The sequence below is a fragment of the Tenrec ecaudatus genome, chromosome 1, assembly GCF_050624435.1.
Source record: "Tenrec ecaudatus isolate mTenEca1 chromosome 1, mTenEca1.hap1, whole genome shotgun sequence".
NCBI lineage: Eukaryota > Metazoa > Chordata > Mammalia > Afrosoricida > Tenrecidae > Tenrec > Tenrec ecaudatus.
This window is the reverse complement of record NC_134530.1, coordinates 221591718-221607306: the sequence shown is the minus strand read 5'-3', so window position 1 is coordinate 221607306 and position 15589 is coordinate 221591718. Positions and strand designations below refer to the sequence as shown.

Genomic DNA, 15589 nt, shown 5'->3' with positions numbered 1-15589 from the left:
CCACACAGAGGCCACAGGCCAGCTCCCAGCCAGCGTCTCTGTGCACAAAAATGTGGCATGTGAGTCTGGGGAACCATCTTAAGAGTCTTCTGGAATCAAACTGGGGCACAGCTGGTGGAGACGGCCCCTGTGCAGGGCTGGGGACAACACGCTTGTGACCCACCACCCAAAGCTGATCAGAGAGAAAGAAATGGCCTGTTTGCTACTCCGCAAAAGGAAGGCTTCATGGTGCCGTCATCTCCCATCTCTGTCCAAGGGCAAGAGGCAGTGGCGCCCAGGTCTTACCTTGACAGAGTAGGCCAGTGAGATGGTGACAGCCAAGGGCAGCCCCTCTGGCACAGCCACCACCAGCACGGTGATGCCGATGATGAAGAACTTGACAAAGTACTGGATGTAAATGGGGGTGCACTCAGCGATCCACGGTCTCTGCTGGATCACAAAGTTGTCAATCACGAAGTAGAGGATCAGGATGAAAACGGTGATCGTAGACATGATCAGACCTGTCCAGGGAAACAAGTGGCCAGAGCTAAGGCTGGATGGCGTTCCAAGGTCTTTGGGCCACCAGGGTCTGGACAAGGTGGGGCAGTAAAAGTTACAGCTTTTGCTAACAACTATTTTTTCTTCTCTCTCTCTCTCTGTCACACACACACACACACACACACACACACACCAATGGTGGCATAGTGGTTATGCATTGGACTGTGATCCGCATGGTAGGTGGTTTGAAACTGCCAGTCACTCTGAGGGAGAAAGACTGGGCTTTCTACTCCTGTAAATGGTGACAGTCTCAGAAACCCACAGGGGGTCACCAAGAGTCAGTACTGACTCCATGGCAGGAGTTTGGTTTTATATATATCTATAATTTATTATAAATATCTGAGATATAAAACGCCACATCAACAATCTTTACATGCGACACTGTAGATGTTCATCATGCAGACAACCATCACGATGAACCATTCCTGAATTTCCCTATTACTCTTAACAGCTGTTCAGTGTCCCCTAAGTATGGTGTTTTCATCTCTCCCTTGCTCCTCAATTTTGAAACTTCCATCTCTGGTAAGTCCTACCCAAATCCACCTACTCTCCTCTTGCTTGCACACCACACTGTAAACCAAACCTGCTGCCAGTGAGTCTGTTCTGATTTAGAACCACCCTACCAAGCAGAGAATGGCCCGGGGTCCCTGAGGCTGTCATCTTCAAAGGGACAGAGAGCTGCACCTTTCTCCCATGGAGCAGCGGGGGTGGTGCTGGCGTGGTGTTCGGACTGCCGACACCTTGGTGGTACCTCAGCACTCAACTACCGCACCACCAAGGCTACCTTCCCACGCAGTGGGAAAGACACTGGTTCCTCATCACAAAGCCACAAGTTCCAGTCTTCGCAAGGCCCTAACTCGAGTCTTGGCTCTAGACTAGTCTAGCTCCTCTGAGCTTGCTTCCCACACTAGACTCCTCATTTGTAAATAAGGGCTTTGGATTTAGGTCTGGAAACAGCATTCCAGGATTCTGTCCCACATAAGCCCACCTTCTTTCCACAATTCATATCTACACCAACTGCACTGTCACTTGTTTGCACAGATGCAAACCTAGGTGACAAATGTTTGAACAGTTCCTTCCAAGCGTCCTCTTGTGGTGGTGCACAGTCAAACCCAAACTCACTGCTATCAAGTCGACGCTAGCTCTTCGTGACCCTGTGGGTTTCCGAGACCACAGTTGTGTGGGGGAGTAGAAAGCCTCATTTTCCTCCGGAGGAGCGGCTGGTGAGTTTGAACTGTTGACCTTGTAGTAGGCAACCAATGTGCTACCTACACTGTGCCATCGGGGCTGCTATTTGATCTTTGTGGTCTCTTGTGTTGGAAAGAGAATGAGCAACGGCAGGGCTGGGAGCCCCGTCAGATCCGTTCCATCTTCCCGCACAGTTTAGAACGCACTTCTCTTTGGCAAGGCCTGCCAGCTCAGAGGGGGACAGATGAAGAGCCCTGGAGGTGGCCACAGTGGGGGCTCAGAGAGGGTGCAGCTACCTAGAGCTCAGACGCCACTTGGAAATTTCTTCCCTTTTGGCCCAGCAGCCAGCGGAGCTTACTCACTGCCATCAAGTTGATGTCTGGCTCACTTGTAGCCACCCTGGAGGGCAGGGTAGGACTGCCCCTGTGAACTTCCCAGACTGCCGCTGCTCACGGGCATAGAAAGCCCCGTCTTTCTCCTGAGGACCTTGGGGATCGCAGTGCATAACCATGATGCCACCAGGACACCTGGGAGTCAAGGTGGGTGTAAAAAGAAGAGCGGACTCTTCAGCCGCCACCACGGTGCTGACGACAGCGGAGGCCCGCCCCACTCACCGGCTTTCCCTATCTGGACAGCCAGGCGTGTCAGTTTGCCCTGCAGCACCGACTTCTCCTTTTTGGGCACCTTGGCCGCCTTCTTCTCCTTTTCCTCATGGTCCTGCCCTTCCTGGCTGTTGAGCGGTTGGATCTCCAGGGCCACTCCATCCTGGGTCTTTGCTGGGTGTACATACAGACAGAACTGGTGAGTGGGCAGGGTGGTGGTCCTGGGCGCCAGGCAGGTGGAAACCAAAAGGCCCTTCTGTCTTCTTCCTAGAGCACACCTGGGACCCTGACATGGTTTCTGTGCCGCCCCACCCATGCCAGGCATGGGGCTTGCCTACAATCTGTTACGAGCGCCTTTGGAGAGGGAGCAGGGCGTTCTGGGGGCAAAGGTTCCCTCCTTGATGGCAGCTCCTGGCACCCCCTCGGAGCCCCCACTCCAGTTTATGCTAGTGAGGAGGTGGGTCGTGCCACCACTGATACTGCCAACACCCATCCCTCCTGGAGCCCAGTGAGGGCGCAGTGAGTCTTTACCCCAGAAGGGGGCTCAGGGGGAAGGCTGGAAGATGTTTTAAGAACATCAGGGTCCTGGTCAGCTTTGTTAAATGGTTCGTCTTCCTCCATAGAGGGAGGCAGGCTGGAAACAGCCCAACCCCCAAAGTCCCCCCCACCCCCATACAGGGTATTTCTAACCACTTCTTGTACTAGGTGACAGAGGGCAGGACTCCCCTTCCCCCACTTTCCTCCTGTGCCTGAGGAAGGTGGGGCTGGGTGTTTTGAGGGAATGGGAAGAAGCTGGCGTGGGACTCCCTCCTTCCTAGAATAAGAGAAAGCAGGGATAAAGAGAGATCAATCCATTTTGTTTCTACAAGCAGAGTCAGAGACCGAAAAAGTAAAGAATTATTTGTGTTTCACCCTAGTTCTTCAGTGTGGAACCACGATGCAGGTCCGAAAGGTGGGAGGAAAAACAACAACCCCTAGAAACTGTCTCCAGAGAGCCGTTCACAGGGGGGGGGTCCCTGGCTCCCCTCCAACCTTATCCCTGTAGAGCTCAGCCCCTGGGCTGGGGCTGGCCTCCCCAGAGACTGTGTCTGCCGACAGGCTCACAAACAAGACAGAGACGGGACGGAAACACAGCCAACCAAGAAGGAAGCACACAGCGAGTCGGGAGGAGGAAGACGGACGGACGGACTGTGGAGAGAACAGAGAGAAGTGCAGAGGACGGGCTGTCTCCAAGGACCCCCGAGAAGACCAGCAGAGAAGGACACCACACTGGAAGAGGACACCATGAAAGAGCCAGCAGGAGGAGGGTGCAGGGACTGCCCACCCCCGGCCGGCTCCTCCACCACAAGGACCCGGAGGCTGCCAAGTGGGAAACCAGGGGCTCTGGTTCTGGACCCCGAGTGTTCCTTCACCGGCTGCTGAGGGCACTGGCGTCCAGAAGGCGACACCCTGGGAAGAGCAGACCAATCAGACAAGCTTGCCTAGAGAAGCCTTGAAGTGAGGTTCCGGAAGCCAACAGGAGGGGGTGCTGTCGGCCCATCCATCTTAAATTAGGACCGGGACCCCAGAGCCCACCCTGGAAATCTCTGCACCTTCCTCCAGATGAGTCAGCTGGGCCACAGCAGCAGATAACAGACTGATGGGGAGGAAAAGGAGGCGGCAGATGGCCTGGGAAGGTCTGGTTTGAAGTGGCAGGTAGAAATGAAAGAGGAGTGGGTTGGAGAGGTTACCTTTGTTGCGGTTCTCAGGGGCTGCTTGTTTTTTACCTGTTTGAACAAGAAAGAAAAACATGGGGTGGAGACCCAAGGTAACTCTCAGGAGGTTAGATTTCCAATTTGTTGGTCCTGCACAGAGCCCAGGAGGGCTGCCGCAAAGAGGCGGGGCTGCAGGTAGGGAGAGGAAGAGTAGCTGGCATCTTGGGCATGCAGAGCACCCACTCTAAGGGCACAGCTGGACCCTGGGCGTCCAGGGCCCAGACGCGCAGGCAGGGGAGTGCTCTCGAGAGCGAGCGGGTGGGCGCACAGCAAGGCAGCCAGGGTCCAGGGGCCGGGCCGGCAGTGAAACGCTTCCACTGCTTCTGCCTGATGGCAAAGGCCCTGGAAAGTGTCTCTGGGGGGATTAGATGGCACCAGACATCCGCTGGCTCCTCTGTGTTCATCACAGGTGGACGGTCTGGCCTCCTTCCACGAGTGCCCTGTGACCCGTGGCACAGCCCAGGAAGATGCACCGGCCGAGGGGTGGGCAAGTCCTGCTCGCCCCCTGGGGAAGGAGGAAGGCTTTGGAGCCAGGTGAGGAACTGGTTTTAGTCTTGTGTTCTTTTTGGCCTCTCTCCCTCTGTCAGGAACAAGTGGCCGCCCAAGACAGGTCTGCCTGCAAGGTAGACTTTGCCCCTCTGTCCCCATTCTCCTGCGTTGTTTCTCTCCGCCACTGACAGCCTATCGTTTCAGCAGATCGCTCCTGGCCACTCTCCCCTTGGCCTTGACTGTGCATTCACCACCCCACACCCTGACCCCCCAGGTTTGAGGAAGGAAGTGACAGGAAGAAGAGCGTCCACTGAGGGCATCTGGGGCCGAATCACCTGGCCAGCTCATTCTGGGAAGGTTTTAGAACTCATTTCCTTACGACCCACCAAGAGGCACAGGGATGGGCATGTGCGAAGCAGCGTTGTCTGGGAGCTGAGAGCCCGGCTCTGGTTTTCATCAGAGCACCCAGAGGCAGCAGTGGCGTTTGTCCATCTGCTCCCTTCATCCCAGCAGACTCTTCCCACTGGGCATTTCATCCCAATCTGCTTGCTCGTCTGCCCCACAGGGCGAGGGGAAGCGGGGCTCGCTCGGAGTGGCCCTTACCTTTCTTCTTTTTCTCCTCCTCCTCGCCCTCGCTGGCCCCCAAGAGGGTAAAGATGATTCCCGTCTGAGAGTTGATGCCAACAGCTGTCACCACCATCCGGCCAGAACCTTCCATGACATGGGTGCCTAGAGAGGGAGAAGGAACACTGGGTTTTGATACCAGGCCACGATTTAGTGTGAGACGCAAACTCGGAAGAAAATGAAAAAAGAAAAAGAAAAGTCAGTGCCTTCTCTCTCCCCCACTGTGGGAAAGGATACGGAATTACTCCGCAGGTACTAATACAATGCAGCCGCGGATCCAGAGCTGGCTCCATTTCAAATAGACTAGGTAAGGGGGTGCAGGGGGTGGGGCGGGGGAGCAGGGCAAGGGTAAGGCGGACAGTGTGTCTAACAGCGTCACAGAAAGCCTGCCATAAGACCTGAGATGCTGACATCCACCCAACCAAGATGCCTCTGTACGGGCTGGGCTCCAGGGCAGAGTCGGGTGAAATCTCCGTGTCTTGGCTGTCAGGGAGGAGGTAGATGGAGAAGCTGGGGAGCCGGAGGCTGTACCTGAGAGCAGCATGGGGTCTTTCTCCCAGGACTTCTTGACGAGGTCCGACTCGCCAGTCAGAGAGCTCTCATCAATTTTTAGGTCGTTCCCCTGGATCAGGATCCCATCGGCCGGCAGCAGGTCGCCTAGGGCACGAGGGGCGGGGGCAGGGACGGAGGGTGAGGCCTGCACGGGGTGGGAGCCAGCTCAGGGGGACTTCCAGGGGGCCCTAGCTAGGGGGACAACAACCCCGGGAGTAACACCTTTCTAGGTATCCTAACTTCAAATGACTATGAACTCCCTCTGAGTCCTATGAACTGATTTTCGCCCTGGGGGCACATGGGGTGACATCTGACCATCTTCTGGGGGTTTTCTTAGAAATGGCTCCCCTCGGCCTCCTCTAACACTAACCTCGAAGCTGACACCACAGGGATCTGTTTTGGACCCTCGGCAATTCCTAGGGCCCTCAAGCTGGGGGACCCGCCCCTCAAGGCTGGCGCAGAACTGCCCCAGGGGGTTCCCGCTGTTTCCCTCCGAGCCGCCGGGGCCGGCTGGAGTTCGCCAACCTCGCGGTTCCTGGCCGAGCGCTTCACCAGCATGCCACCACTCTCACCATACTTGATTTGGGCGATGTCCCCCACCACGATCTCGGCCACGGACAGCTGGATGAGCTGCGCATTGCGGATAATGGAGAACTTCTGCTCCTGCTCGATGCGGCTCTGCAGCCCGCGGAACTGCTTCTCTTTGCTCCAGTCGTTGAAGGCCGTCACCAGCACCACGATAACCACTGAGAACAGGATGGCCGCCCCTTCGATCCAGCCAGCCTCCGCCTCTGCTTCATCCTCCGGAGCTCCTGCTATGTGGCCACACTCTGTCCCAGGGGAAGGACAGAAGCAAAGGGTCACCTGGGGACTCTTGGCTCTGGGAGCTGTACTGCCACCATCCCAAGAAGCCATGGGCTAAAGAGAACAGAATATGTCCCTGCCAACCAGAGGTCAGCCCCAGAGGGAGAACCTAGCAGCCCCACAAAGCCGGGCCAATCTGGATAAGGATTTGATGGGAGAAGCTGGGAAAGACCCCGGAATACCAGTGGGTTGGAAGAAATGCTTACGAGTTAAATAGTTAATAGTTGGTTGGTTTCCTTTGGTACAACTGGGTGACGGGAGAAAAGTTTCAAGCTAAAACTCACCAACCACCCAGGCCAAGTACTCAGAGCGGTGCGGGTCCAACACTCACTTTCGTTATCTCCGCCGGGGGGCCGGTAGAAGGACAGGACCAGGGAGATGACCGCTGCGATCTCCAGGATGATGAGCGTGACATCTTGAAGGGCCTCCCACACTAATTCTAGGAAGGTCTTGGCCTTTTTGGGGGGAATTAAGTTCTGTCCAAACACTTGCCTACGATGCTCCAGATCTGCAGGGTTCCCAGAGAGACCTGAAAAGGCGGGGTGGGGGGGTGGAGGAGAGAAGGTGGGAGGACAATCAATAATACAGGAAGGCAGTTAAAGGACTCCGACACAAACGCGAAAGACGAAGTCCTTGTGAAGGACCTGCCGTTTTCTTTGACCAGTCTGCCTGCGTCCAAAATCCAGGGAAGGGGACCAGGCCTGAGGGGAGGGGAGGTGTTTGCTGTTAAACATGGGCAGACTGGGATGAGTTGGTCACAAGACCCCTGGCTGCTCCTGGTGCCAGGCTTTGCGGCTAGCCTGGGCCTGAAATGCCATCTCCCCCTCGGCAGGTGTGCTCCATCCAGGCTTCAGCTGGAAAGTAAACTTACCAGGAGGCTTATTTGGGAGGCCAACAGTGCTTTCCTCTCGCGGTAACAATGTATCAGTTCCGGTGGTGATGGAAACACCGATCATTCCCACCCCACGGCTCACAGGCTAAGCTAGGAGGTCATGCCACAGTGGGGAGAGCAAGTGTCCTGACTCCACGTGCCAGGAGCTTGTGGCAATCGGCAGAGAAGCTGTGAGACGATGGCGGCTTTTGGAGAGCATACAAGCCACTCCTCTTTGTGTACACACACACACACACACACACACACACACAGAGGCCAAGAATAGGCACTACTCTTCAGGGTGAAAAGAAACTCTCTGCCACTTGGTTGTGACTCATGAGTTGGTTCCAGCTCGAGGTGACCCTATAGAACAGGGTGAAGCTGACCCCAGGTGTTTCCAAGACTGTAACTCTCTGTGGGAGCAAAGAGCCTCATCTCTCTCCCTCAGAGCAACTGGTGGCTTTGAACTGCTGACCTTGAGGTAAGCAGCCAAATGAGTAACCCAGGATGCCACCAGGGTTTCTTTGAAGAGAATGAGAAATGTTAGGCCACAAAGTCTTCAGTGTGTAGTCCTTGATTACTAACATCCTCCCCACTAATAGTATACCTGTACACACACACACACACACACACACACACAAACAGCATGCCTGTACACACACACACACGCACTAACAGCATACCTGTACACACATATGCACACACGTACTAACAGCATACCTGTACACACACATACACACACTCACTAACAGCATGCCTGTACACACACACGCACTAACAGCATACCTGTACACACACACACGCACTAACAGCATGCCTGTACACACACACACACACTAACAGCATACCTGTACACACACACACACACGCACTAACAGCACACCGGTACACATACACATAAACACACAAACAGCATGCCTGTACACATACACGCACTAACAGCATACCTGTACACACACACGCACTAACAGCATACCTGTACACACACATACACACACGCACTAACAGCATACCTGTACACACACACACACACGCACTAACAGCATACCTGTACACACACACATACACACACAAACAGCATGCCTGTACACACACACGCGCGCTAACAGCATACCTGTACACACACACGTGCGCACTAACAGCATACCTGTACACACACACATACACACACAAACAGCATGCCTGTACACACACACGCGTTAACAGCATACCTGTACACACACACACACGTGCGCACGAGCATTCTCGGCATCTTCCCAAGGGGAAAGAAATAGGCAGAATTGTTTCCAGGGCCTTTCGCCTATGTCGACGCCTCCACGGGGCTCCAGGAAGACTTTGAGGGAAGGAAGGAAACTCCTAATGTGGCAATTCATGCACTTGGGATTCATCGAGTTGTTTACACACTGCAGACAATTAGTGCTGGTGTTGACACTGGAAGCTGGTGGCTGGCTATTTGATGGACTCCCCACAGGCAGGATGGGGCAAGCTTTGGCCCCCAAACCAGCCTGCTGCTGGGGAGGGGCAGAACAAGAGGAAAGGTCACCGAGCCCCACACAGAGTTCAAGGAGAAGCAGCTAACTGGAAGCAGCTGGGAGAACAGGGTACCCGAGGACTTCTGTGCATTGGAGTCGGAGTGAAGGGCGAGCCCACTGTGGGGAGAGCAGGGCAGGGCGCAGCTGCTCAGCACCCGCTCTCCATTCCCGCTGCACAGAACCAGGAGGGCTACTTTCAACAGCAAGAGGAGAGAGCTGCTTAGACCTTGGGAAAACATTCCAGGCAGAAAAAGGCTGGTGAGAATGGGCAAGTGGGTACCCCTAAAGACTATTACTGGCAGGACCTAAGGGGGCCTCCACTTCTCCACCCCCTACAACGGAAGTCACCAGGAAAGGTCTTTGAGGATCCACAGGTGTTCAGGGGGGATGATGTGGGCACCCTCCTGAAGGTAAAGGGCTGGGTGAACGGGCACCCACACTTGCCAGGAGACCTGATCTGAGTGTCCTTACTATGGACCCCTTTTACTGGCTACTGCATGGGAGAGCCACAAGGAGTCCCTGGTTGGTGGGGAGAGCAGGGCACCTGATGACTAACGGGAAGGCTGCAGGCTCAAACCCACTCGAAGGAGCCGGGAAGGCTTTGGAAAGTCGGGCTTTGCGCATCTTATGGAGCGGTCCGAGTCTACACACACAGGCTCCTCCTGAGGCAGAACCAACTGCACAGTACCAGCCTCCCAGTGCCCCGGGGCACTACCCTGCCTGGTCATCAGCTGAGCAGCACCGCTGAGAGGCACAGCAGGGCAGGCTTTGGCCAAAACACAAGAGACAAGTTGGGCTGCTTCCCAGAGGCTCCCTGCTCTATCCCCCTGAGTAGCCAGGTTCCCAGTAGGAAAGGCAAGCAAGGGCCTGGGAAAAGAGTGCTCCTGAGGCCCGGCCATCTGGACCTGCAGGCCGGCAGAGGCAGAGTGGCCAGGGAGCCGGGCCTGGCTGGTTCTCCCTCCTCAGGGACTCAAGTTGGCAAGGCTGGGTTGGAGGGTCACATTTGCCTGCAACAGATTAAACAAAATAAAAGGCACCCCCCACCCCCCAGTCAACTCTGAATCTTCACAGGAACATAAAGCTCCAGCTTTCTCCCCTGGAGCAACTGGTGGGCTCGAACTGCCGATCTTGTGGTTAACAGTCCAGTGCTTACCGGACCGTGCTACAAGGGCTCCTGTGTGACAGAATAGTTCTCATAAGCTGTTAATCTACCGGGACCTTCCTCGGGCAAGCAGGATTTACAAGGCCGAGAGAGGAGACTAGGACTTTGGGCGTCCCCGACGGGCCTTTGGCAAGGGTTGCTGCCATTAGTAACTCCGGATCCATTCTGACTCACAGGGACTCTACGTGTGCACAAGAGGACGCCCCCAGAGGGCTCTCCAGACAGAACTTCCAGCAACAGATGACCAACACTGTCTCCCACGGCACCTTTGGGTGGGTATGAACTGTTCAACTTCCAGATGGGTTGAGCGCGTAACCATTCTGATTAACAGCAATCAGCTAGGAAAGAGTGGCCCCTTTCCAAGGCTGGAAAGATTTACAGACGCAGATAGGTAAAATTGGCTGGTGGGTTTGGACCACAGACCTTTTGGTTAGCAGCCACCACGCCAGTAGAGTTCCTTGAACCGTGGTCAGTAAATCAGAAGGACAATCCACCAGTCTCCTGAAGGCCAAGAGAGGCCGTGGTGGAATGGTGGTTGAGCACTGGGTTGCTAGCTCCAAGGTCCGCTCTGAGGGAGAAAGACAGAGCTCCCTACTCCCGTAAAGAGTCACAGTCTCAGAAACTCACGGGGTTCTACCCGGTCCTACAAGGTCACTGTGAGTTAGCACCAGCTGGACGGCAGTGAGTTTGGTTTGGGGAATGAAGGCCAATGACAGAAGACTCTATAGTCTGAGTTCCACGGGAGGGTGTAAGACGCAGGGGCAGTGCCCTCTCGGCTCTCCTATCAGTTCTTTGCAACCTCTTGATGCTTCTCTTGTCTCCTACTTCCATGATTCAGGAAATCCTGTCGGCTCCGCCTTCCAAGGACACTCAGAATCCCACAGCTTCCACTGCCACCATGCTGGCCTGTGCCATCGGCATCTCTCCCTCGGATTAGTCCAAGAGTCTCCTCACCGGCCTCCTGCTTCTGCCCTCACACTGCGAGTCTGTCTTAAGGCAAACAGCGGACTGAGTGCTGTGCGTGTCTGTCACCCATCTGCTCAGAACCCGGGCGCCAAAGAAGGCAGCGCAGGAAATCCAATCTGCAAATCTTCATCCAATTCACCACAGCGCGTTAAAAGATCCAGACCAAACCTCAATGGCTGTGTGTGTGCCTTCCAGCTCTCTGTGCTGAGGGGGTCCCTCCCCCCTCGGGCCTGTCTCCCCCTGCTTCTTCCTTGCTCCCGAAACCGAGTCAAGTCAGCGTTCCTGCATTTTTGGAATGTCCTGGGCACTTAGATGTGCGTCTGCCCAGGGTCTCTTTCCTCCAGCTCAGACTCCCTGGGATGGGTGGTCACCATACTTCCATTCACCACAGGGCAGCCTCGCCACGCATGCCTAGGCACGTCAACATTCTTCTCTTGCTTTACGGGGTGTGTGTGTGTGTGTGTGTGTGTGTGTGTGTGTGTGTGTGTGTGTGTGTGTTGAGAGAGAGAAAGAGAGAGAGAGAGAGAGAGCTTGAATGAGTTCTGCGCCTTTCCTAGCGGGCCGGGATGGTGACATCAGATCTGTCATCGTCCAACCTATGGATTTGATCCACAATACACGGTGGGCTCCTTGGGACCGAAGCAAATGAAGCAAGATGGGCCATGGGAATTGCTGGCCGGCCGGGAAGCCTCTGCGTCAGTGGCACCGGAGCTGTTGCTGTTTGGTTTTGACCCTCCACACACATCGATAGGCTCCCCCTTGAGTCACCCTAAGCGCCATGGCAGTCCAGTGGCCATCCTGGTTGCCAGCAGGCCTTGCCACAGGGAGGAGCAGCAGGGGCTGTAGCAGTGGTGGCCTTGGGAATCCTTCGGATCTGTGTGGAGTGGCATGGGAAAGCCAACCCCCAATTCTGAGCTTTCCAGGTTCCTGCTTCCTTCCCTAGGTCTTCCCAGCCCGGATACAGCGGCAGACCCCGACCTCTGTGGTCGCAGCTCAGATACACAGCTGCGGTTAAGCTTCCAGCTGCTAACTGAAGGAAAGGCCCGTGGTGGAACCCGTCGGCGGCTCGGAGGGAGAAAGAGGTGGCACTCTGCTTGCACACACACCGCAGCCTGGGGAACCACCAGGGGCAGTTGTACGCTGTCCTGGAGGGCCACTGAGTCGGATCCACCTGAAAGCCCACACCATGACCACCACCACTACCTGTGGGAGGACAGACGACTCTGGCAGAGAGAGAGTGCTGACACAGAGGGAAAGGCTTTGCCCAGAAAAACTCAGGACAACGAGGGGAAACTTTGTCTCCGTGAACCTGGCCCTGAGCTCCCCATGACACTTGGCAGTGCTTCTGGCCCTACGAACCCGACTGAATACCTGAGCCTGGCAGTCGGCGCAATCTGGGTTTGAAGTCACCGCCCCACCCGAGCTGGGGAGTCAGCAGGGCCCCTGCCCAGTCTGGGTGGGAGGATGGAACAGGCAGGGTGGAAAATCTGGGTCTGTGTGGGGACCCAGGGGCTGGGCGGAGCACCAGGGCCAAGGACAACAGGCAGAGGCACCCTGATCAGAATCACCACCCTGCCCTCATCTCCAGAAAGGGTGGGGTGAGGTGGGACTCCACGTGGGACTTCCCAGCTGTCTGGATTTTAATACCAAAGAGGCAGCAGATCACCTCCCAACCCACAGAGTCCAGTAGAGAACTTTCTCAGGGTGGGTCTGCAGACAGTCCTGCGAGGTCTGGAGAAGACCTGACCAAAATACCTTTCAAGTCCTGCCTTAAGAACCCCGGCTTATGCGGTCCAGGGGAAGGAGCAGTTAAATCAATACTGACACTGACAGGCTTCAGCTAGTTCTGACGATGTCAGCCGCCGGCGGCTCCACCCAGGAGCGGAGGGCAGCTCCCCTACTTCAGCATCTTCCACAGCTTTGCGACCTGCTGGCTGTCTTCCCCCCCTTCTCCCGCCCCGCCTCCCCCCTCCCCGCAGTGAGCCATCTATCCAAGGTCACTGCTGCAGACAAATCCCCTACCCAATGCTCCGGGCACAGCTCCCTTTCTCAGGCCTCTGGATCTGTACCTTTTTTGGGAAAACTCTCTGGGGAGTGGGGTGGGGGGTGGGGGAAGAAGGGGGACGGAGCTCTGCTGAGCGCCCTCCCTAGCCCTCTGCTCTTGGCCCTGCCCGCCTCTGCTTCCATCCAGTGTCACCCTCCCCAGTGTTCTCACCCTGGATTTAAATAAAGGGTGCGAGCCCGCTTCCCAGGGTAGACGTAATTCCTGCCTCAGCCAAGGGGGAAATGACATCGTTCTTCCTAGGCCCGCCCCATGGGGACAGGCAGGACAATCACAACGAGGTTTAAAACAAAACCAACGACCCAAAAGAAAACCCCACACTTGCAAAGGTTTCTGCTGAGCCGCCCAAGGAATGCAGCCCCAGGGGCCTGGCGAGCCCGCAGGATGGCTCACAGGTTCAGGACCACTTCACTAGCTCTTCTAGACCACAGCTCTGTCTCTGCCCACTGCCTGGCAGCAGCTGAAGCCGGGCTTGGGGGTAGGAGGGGCTGGAGAGAGCAGAATTCCCTGGGCTTGGGGCTGGGACAAGAGGGCCCACAGCTGTCAGGCGTTGTCGGCCTAATTCAGCCCTAGACAGTAACTCAAACCAGACAGGGAACTCCCAGGATGCACCGTGGAATTCCCTCCTGAGGGAGGAGGGGCAGAGGGAGTTCATGCCAGAGTCCATCCCATCATCTGCCATTCTGGCACCAGGGCTGCTCCCCTCCCAGTCTTAGGAAAACCTCTCTCCCCACTGAGGAGCGTTTCTTGGACGATGCTGCAGGCCTGCTGGGCTTGCCTCAACTACTCCTTCCAAGCTGGGTTTCGGCTGATCTGTGTCTAGTCAGCTCCACCCCGTTCCTCTCTCCACGGGGTGTTTCGGTGGGACTCTCCCTGGCATCTTAAGCCCGTGCTGATCCCTCTGCCCACTGTGTGGTGGGCACAGCTGACCACCAACTGCTGATCGCTGCTGGCGGCCACACCTGCCTGTTCCTTGTTCTTTGCCCGGTGGGGGCTGTGGGAGGTCAGGGGTGGTATTTGGGGCCACTCGGCGGGGCTGGGGCAAGTGGTCAAGGTGATGGTTGTAGGGAAGGCGTCAGTAGGAGACAGAGCTAGCTGGGCTCGGCTTCGTAACCTTAAATGGATGCGCTCTTAAAAATGGATACTCCAGAGCAGACTAGAAGCCTGGAAACCACAGAGAACAGTCTGGGTGGTTTTTCCTTCTGCCTCCTCTCACACGCCTCTCTTACACAATAGTCTTTCACCCAGGGGTGGCACCATGGTTGTGTCCGGCGGCTAACCAAAGTTTGGCAGTTTGAGCCACCCTCCAGCGGCTCCATGGGAGAAAACATGTGGCCATCTGCTCCAGTAACAATTACAGTCTAGGAACTCCCTTGAGGCCGTTTTACTCGGCCATGGATGACCGCTAGGAGCTGGAATTCACCTAACAATTCCACCCATGCCCGCCGCCCCCCCGACAATAAGGTTCTCTGGGAGCAGCGACTCGAGTTACCAGAGTTATAATGCCTAACATTCAGGGGACTGAACCTGGCCTTGTGGTTATCAGCCCAACACCTACACTACAGCACCGTCAGGATGTGCAAGGGGACATTGATTGGGGATACAGGTGATGGTTCTTGAGATTTCTATCCACCACACCAAGGAAGAGTCCAATCCTGGTAGGTGCCAGCCTGTGCCCAAGTGGCCAATGACAGAACCTGCCATTTCACCTCAGAAGGCATAGTAACAAGCTAATGAACCAAGATTGTAATTTGGGTGGATGGTCTTAAGAGAATCTTTGCCAACCGACATTTACTCCCAAAGAATCTCAGCTCCCCAGGCCCAAGTAGCGACTCAGTCATTCAGGAGGGCAGCGAAGCTTTGCTCCTCCACCAGGAGCATTCAGTCAGCGTTATCAACAACACAGAGGACGCCCAGGCCGGAGCTTCCAAGCTAATCAGATGAGCCAGGAGTCAGTCCTCTCTCCCTCCAACTTCTGAGCCTACTTCCCTCGTCTGCAATCGCCCCGTCCTTCCCATGGGTACGAGAGCAATGCTCCTGAACTTGCCCGGGAGGAGAGACTGTGCTTTTGTGTTCACCCCTGTGTCTCCCTCTCCAAACACTGCCACGGAGTCGACTCTGAGTCAGCAGAGTAGAACCACCCCTGTGGGTTTCTGAGACCGTCACTCTTCCCGGGAGTAGAAAGTCTTGTCTTTCTCCTGAGGAGCGGCTGTTGGCTTCAAGGAGCTGACCATGCAGGTAACAGCCCCGTGTGTAACCACTACACCCCCGAGGCGCCTGTGTCTCCCTAGCACCTCTGAAAACGAAACTCACTTCCACCATCTCGATTCTGACCCACAGCTGCCCTATTGAACCCAGTAGAACCGTGCTTGTGGGTGTCCAAGGC

The 15589-nt window shown here is 55.8% G+C and overlaps 1 protein-coding gene across 4 annotated transcripts in view; it reads right to left on the bottom strand.

Moving 5' to 3' along the window:
- Positions 1-15589, bottom strand: part of ATP2B4 (ATPase plasma membrane Ca2+ transporting 4) — a 111904-nt gene that overhangs the window by 31373 nt on the left and 64942 nt on the right. For all 4 annotated transcript variants that reach the window (XM_075529133.1, XM_075529131.1, XM_075529118.1 and 1 more), the window contains exons 3-9: positions 6942-7139; positions 6319-6576; positions 5726-5851; positions 5174-5299; positions 4058-4093; positions 2340-2501; positions 286-500 (exon numbers count right to left, since the gene is read on the bottom strand). In XM_075529133.1, the coding sequence (XP_075385248.1) occupies positions 286-500; positions 2340-2501; positions 4058-4093; positions 5174-5299; positions 5726-5851; positions 6319-6576; positions 6942-7139 (1121 nt within the window). The remainder of the gene's footprint in view (positions 1-285; positions 501-2339; positions 2502-4057; positions 4094-5173; positions 5300-5725; positions 5852-6318; positions 6577-6941; positions 7140-15589) is intronic.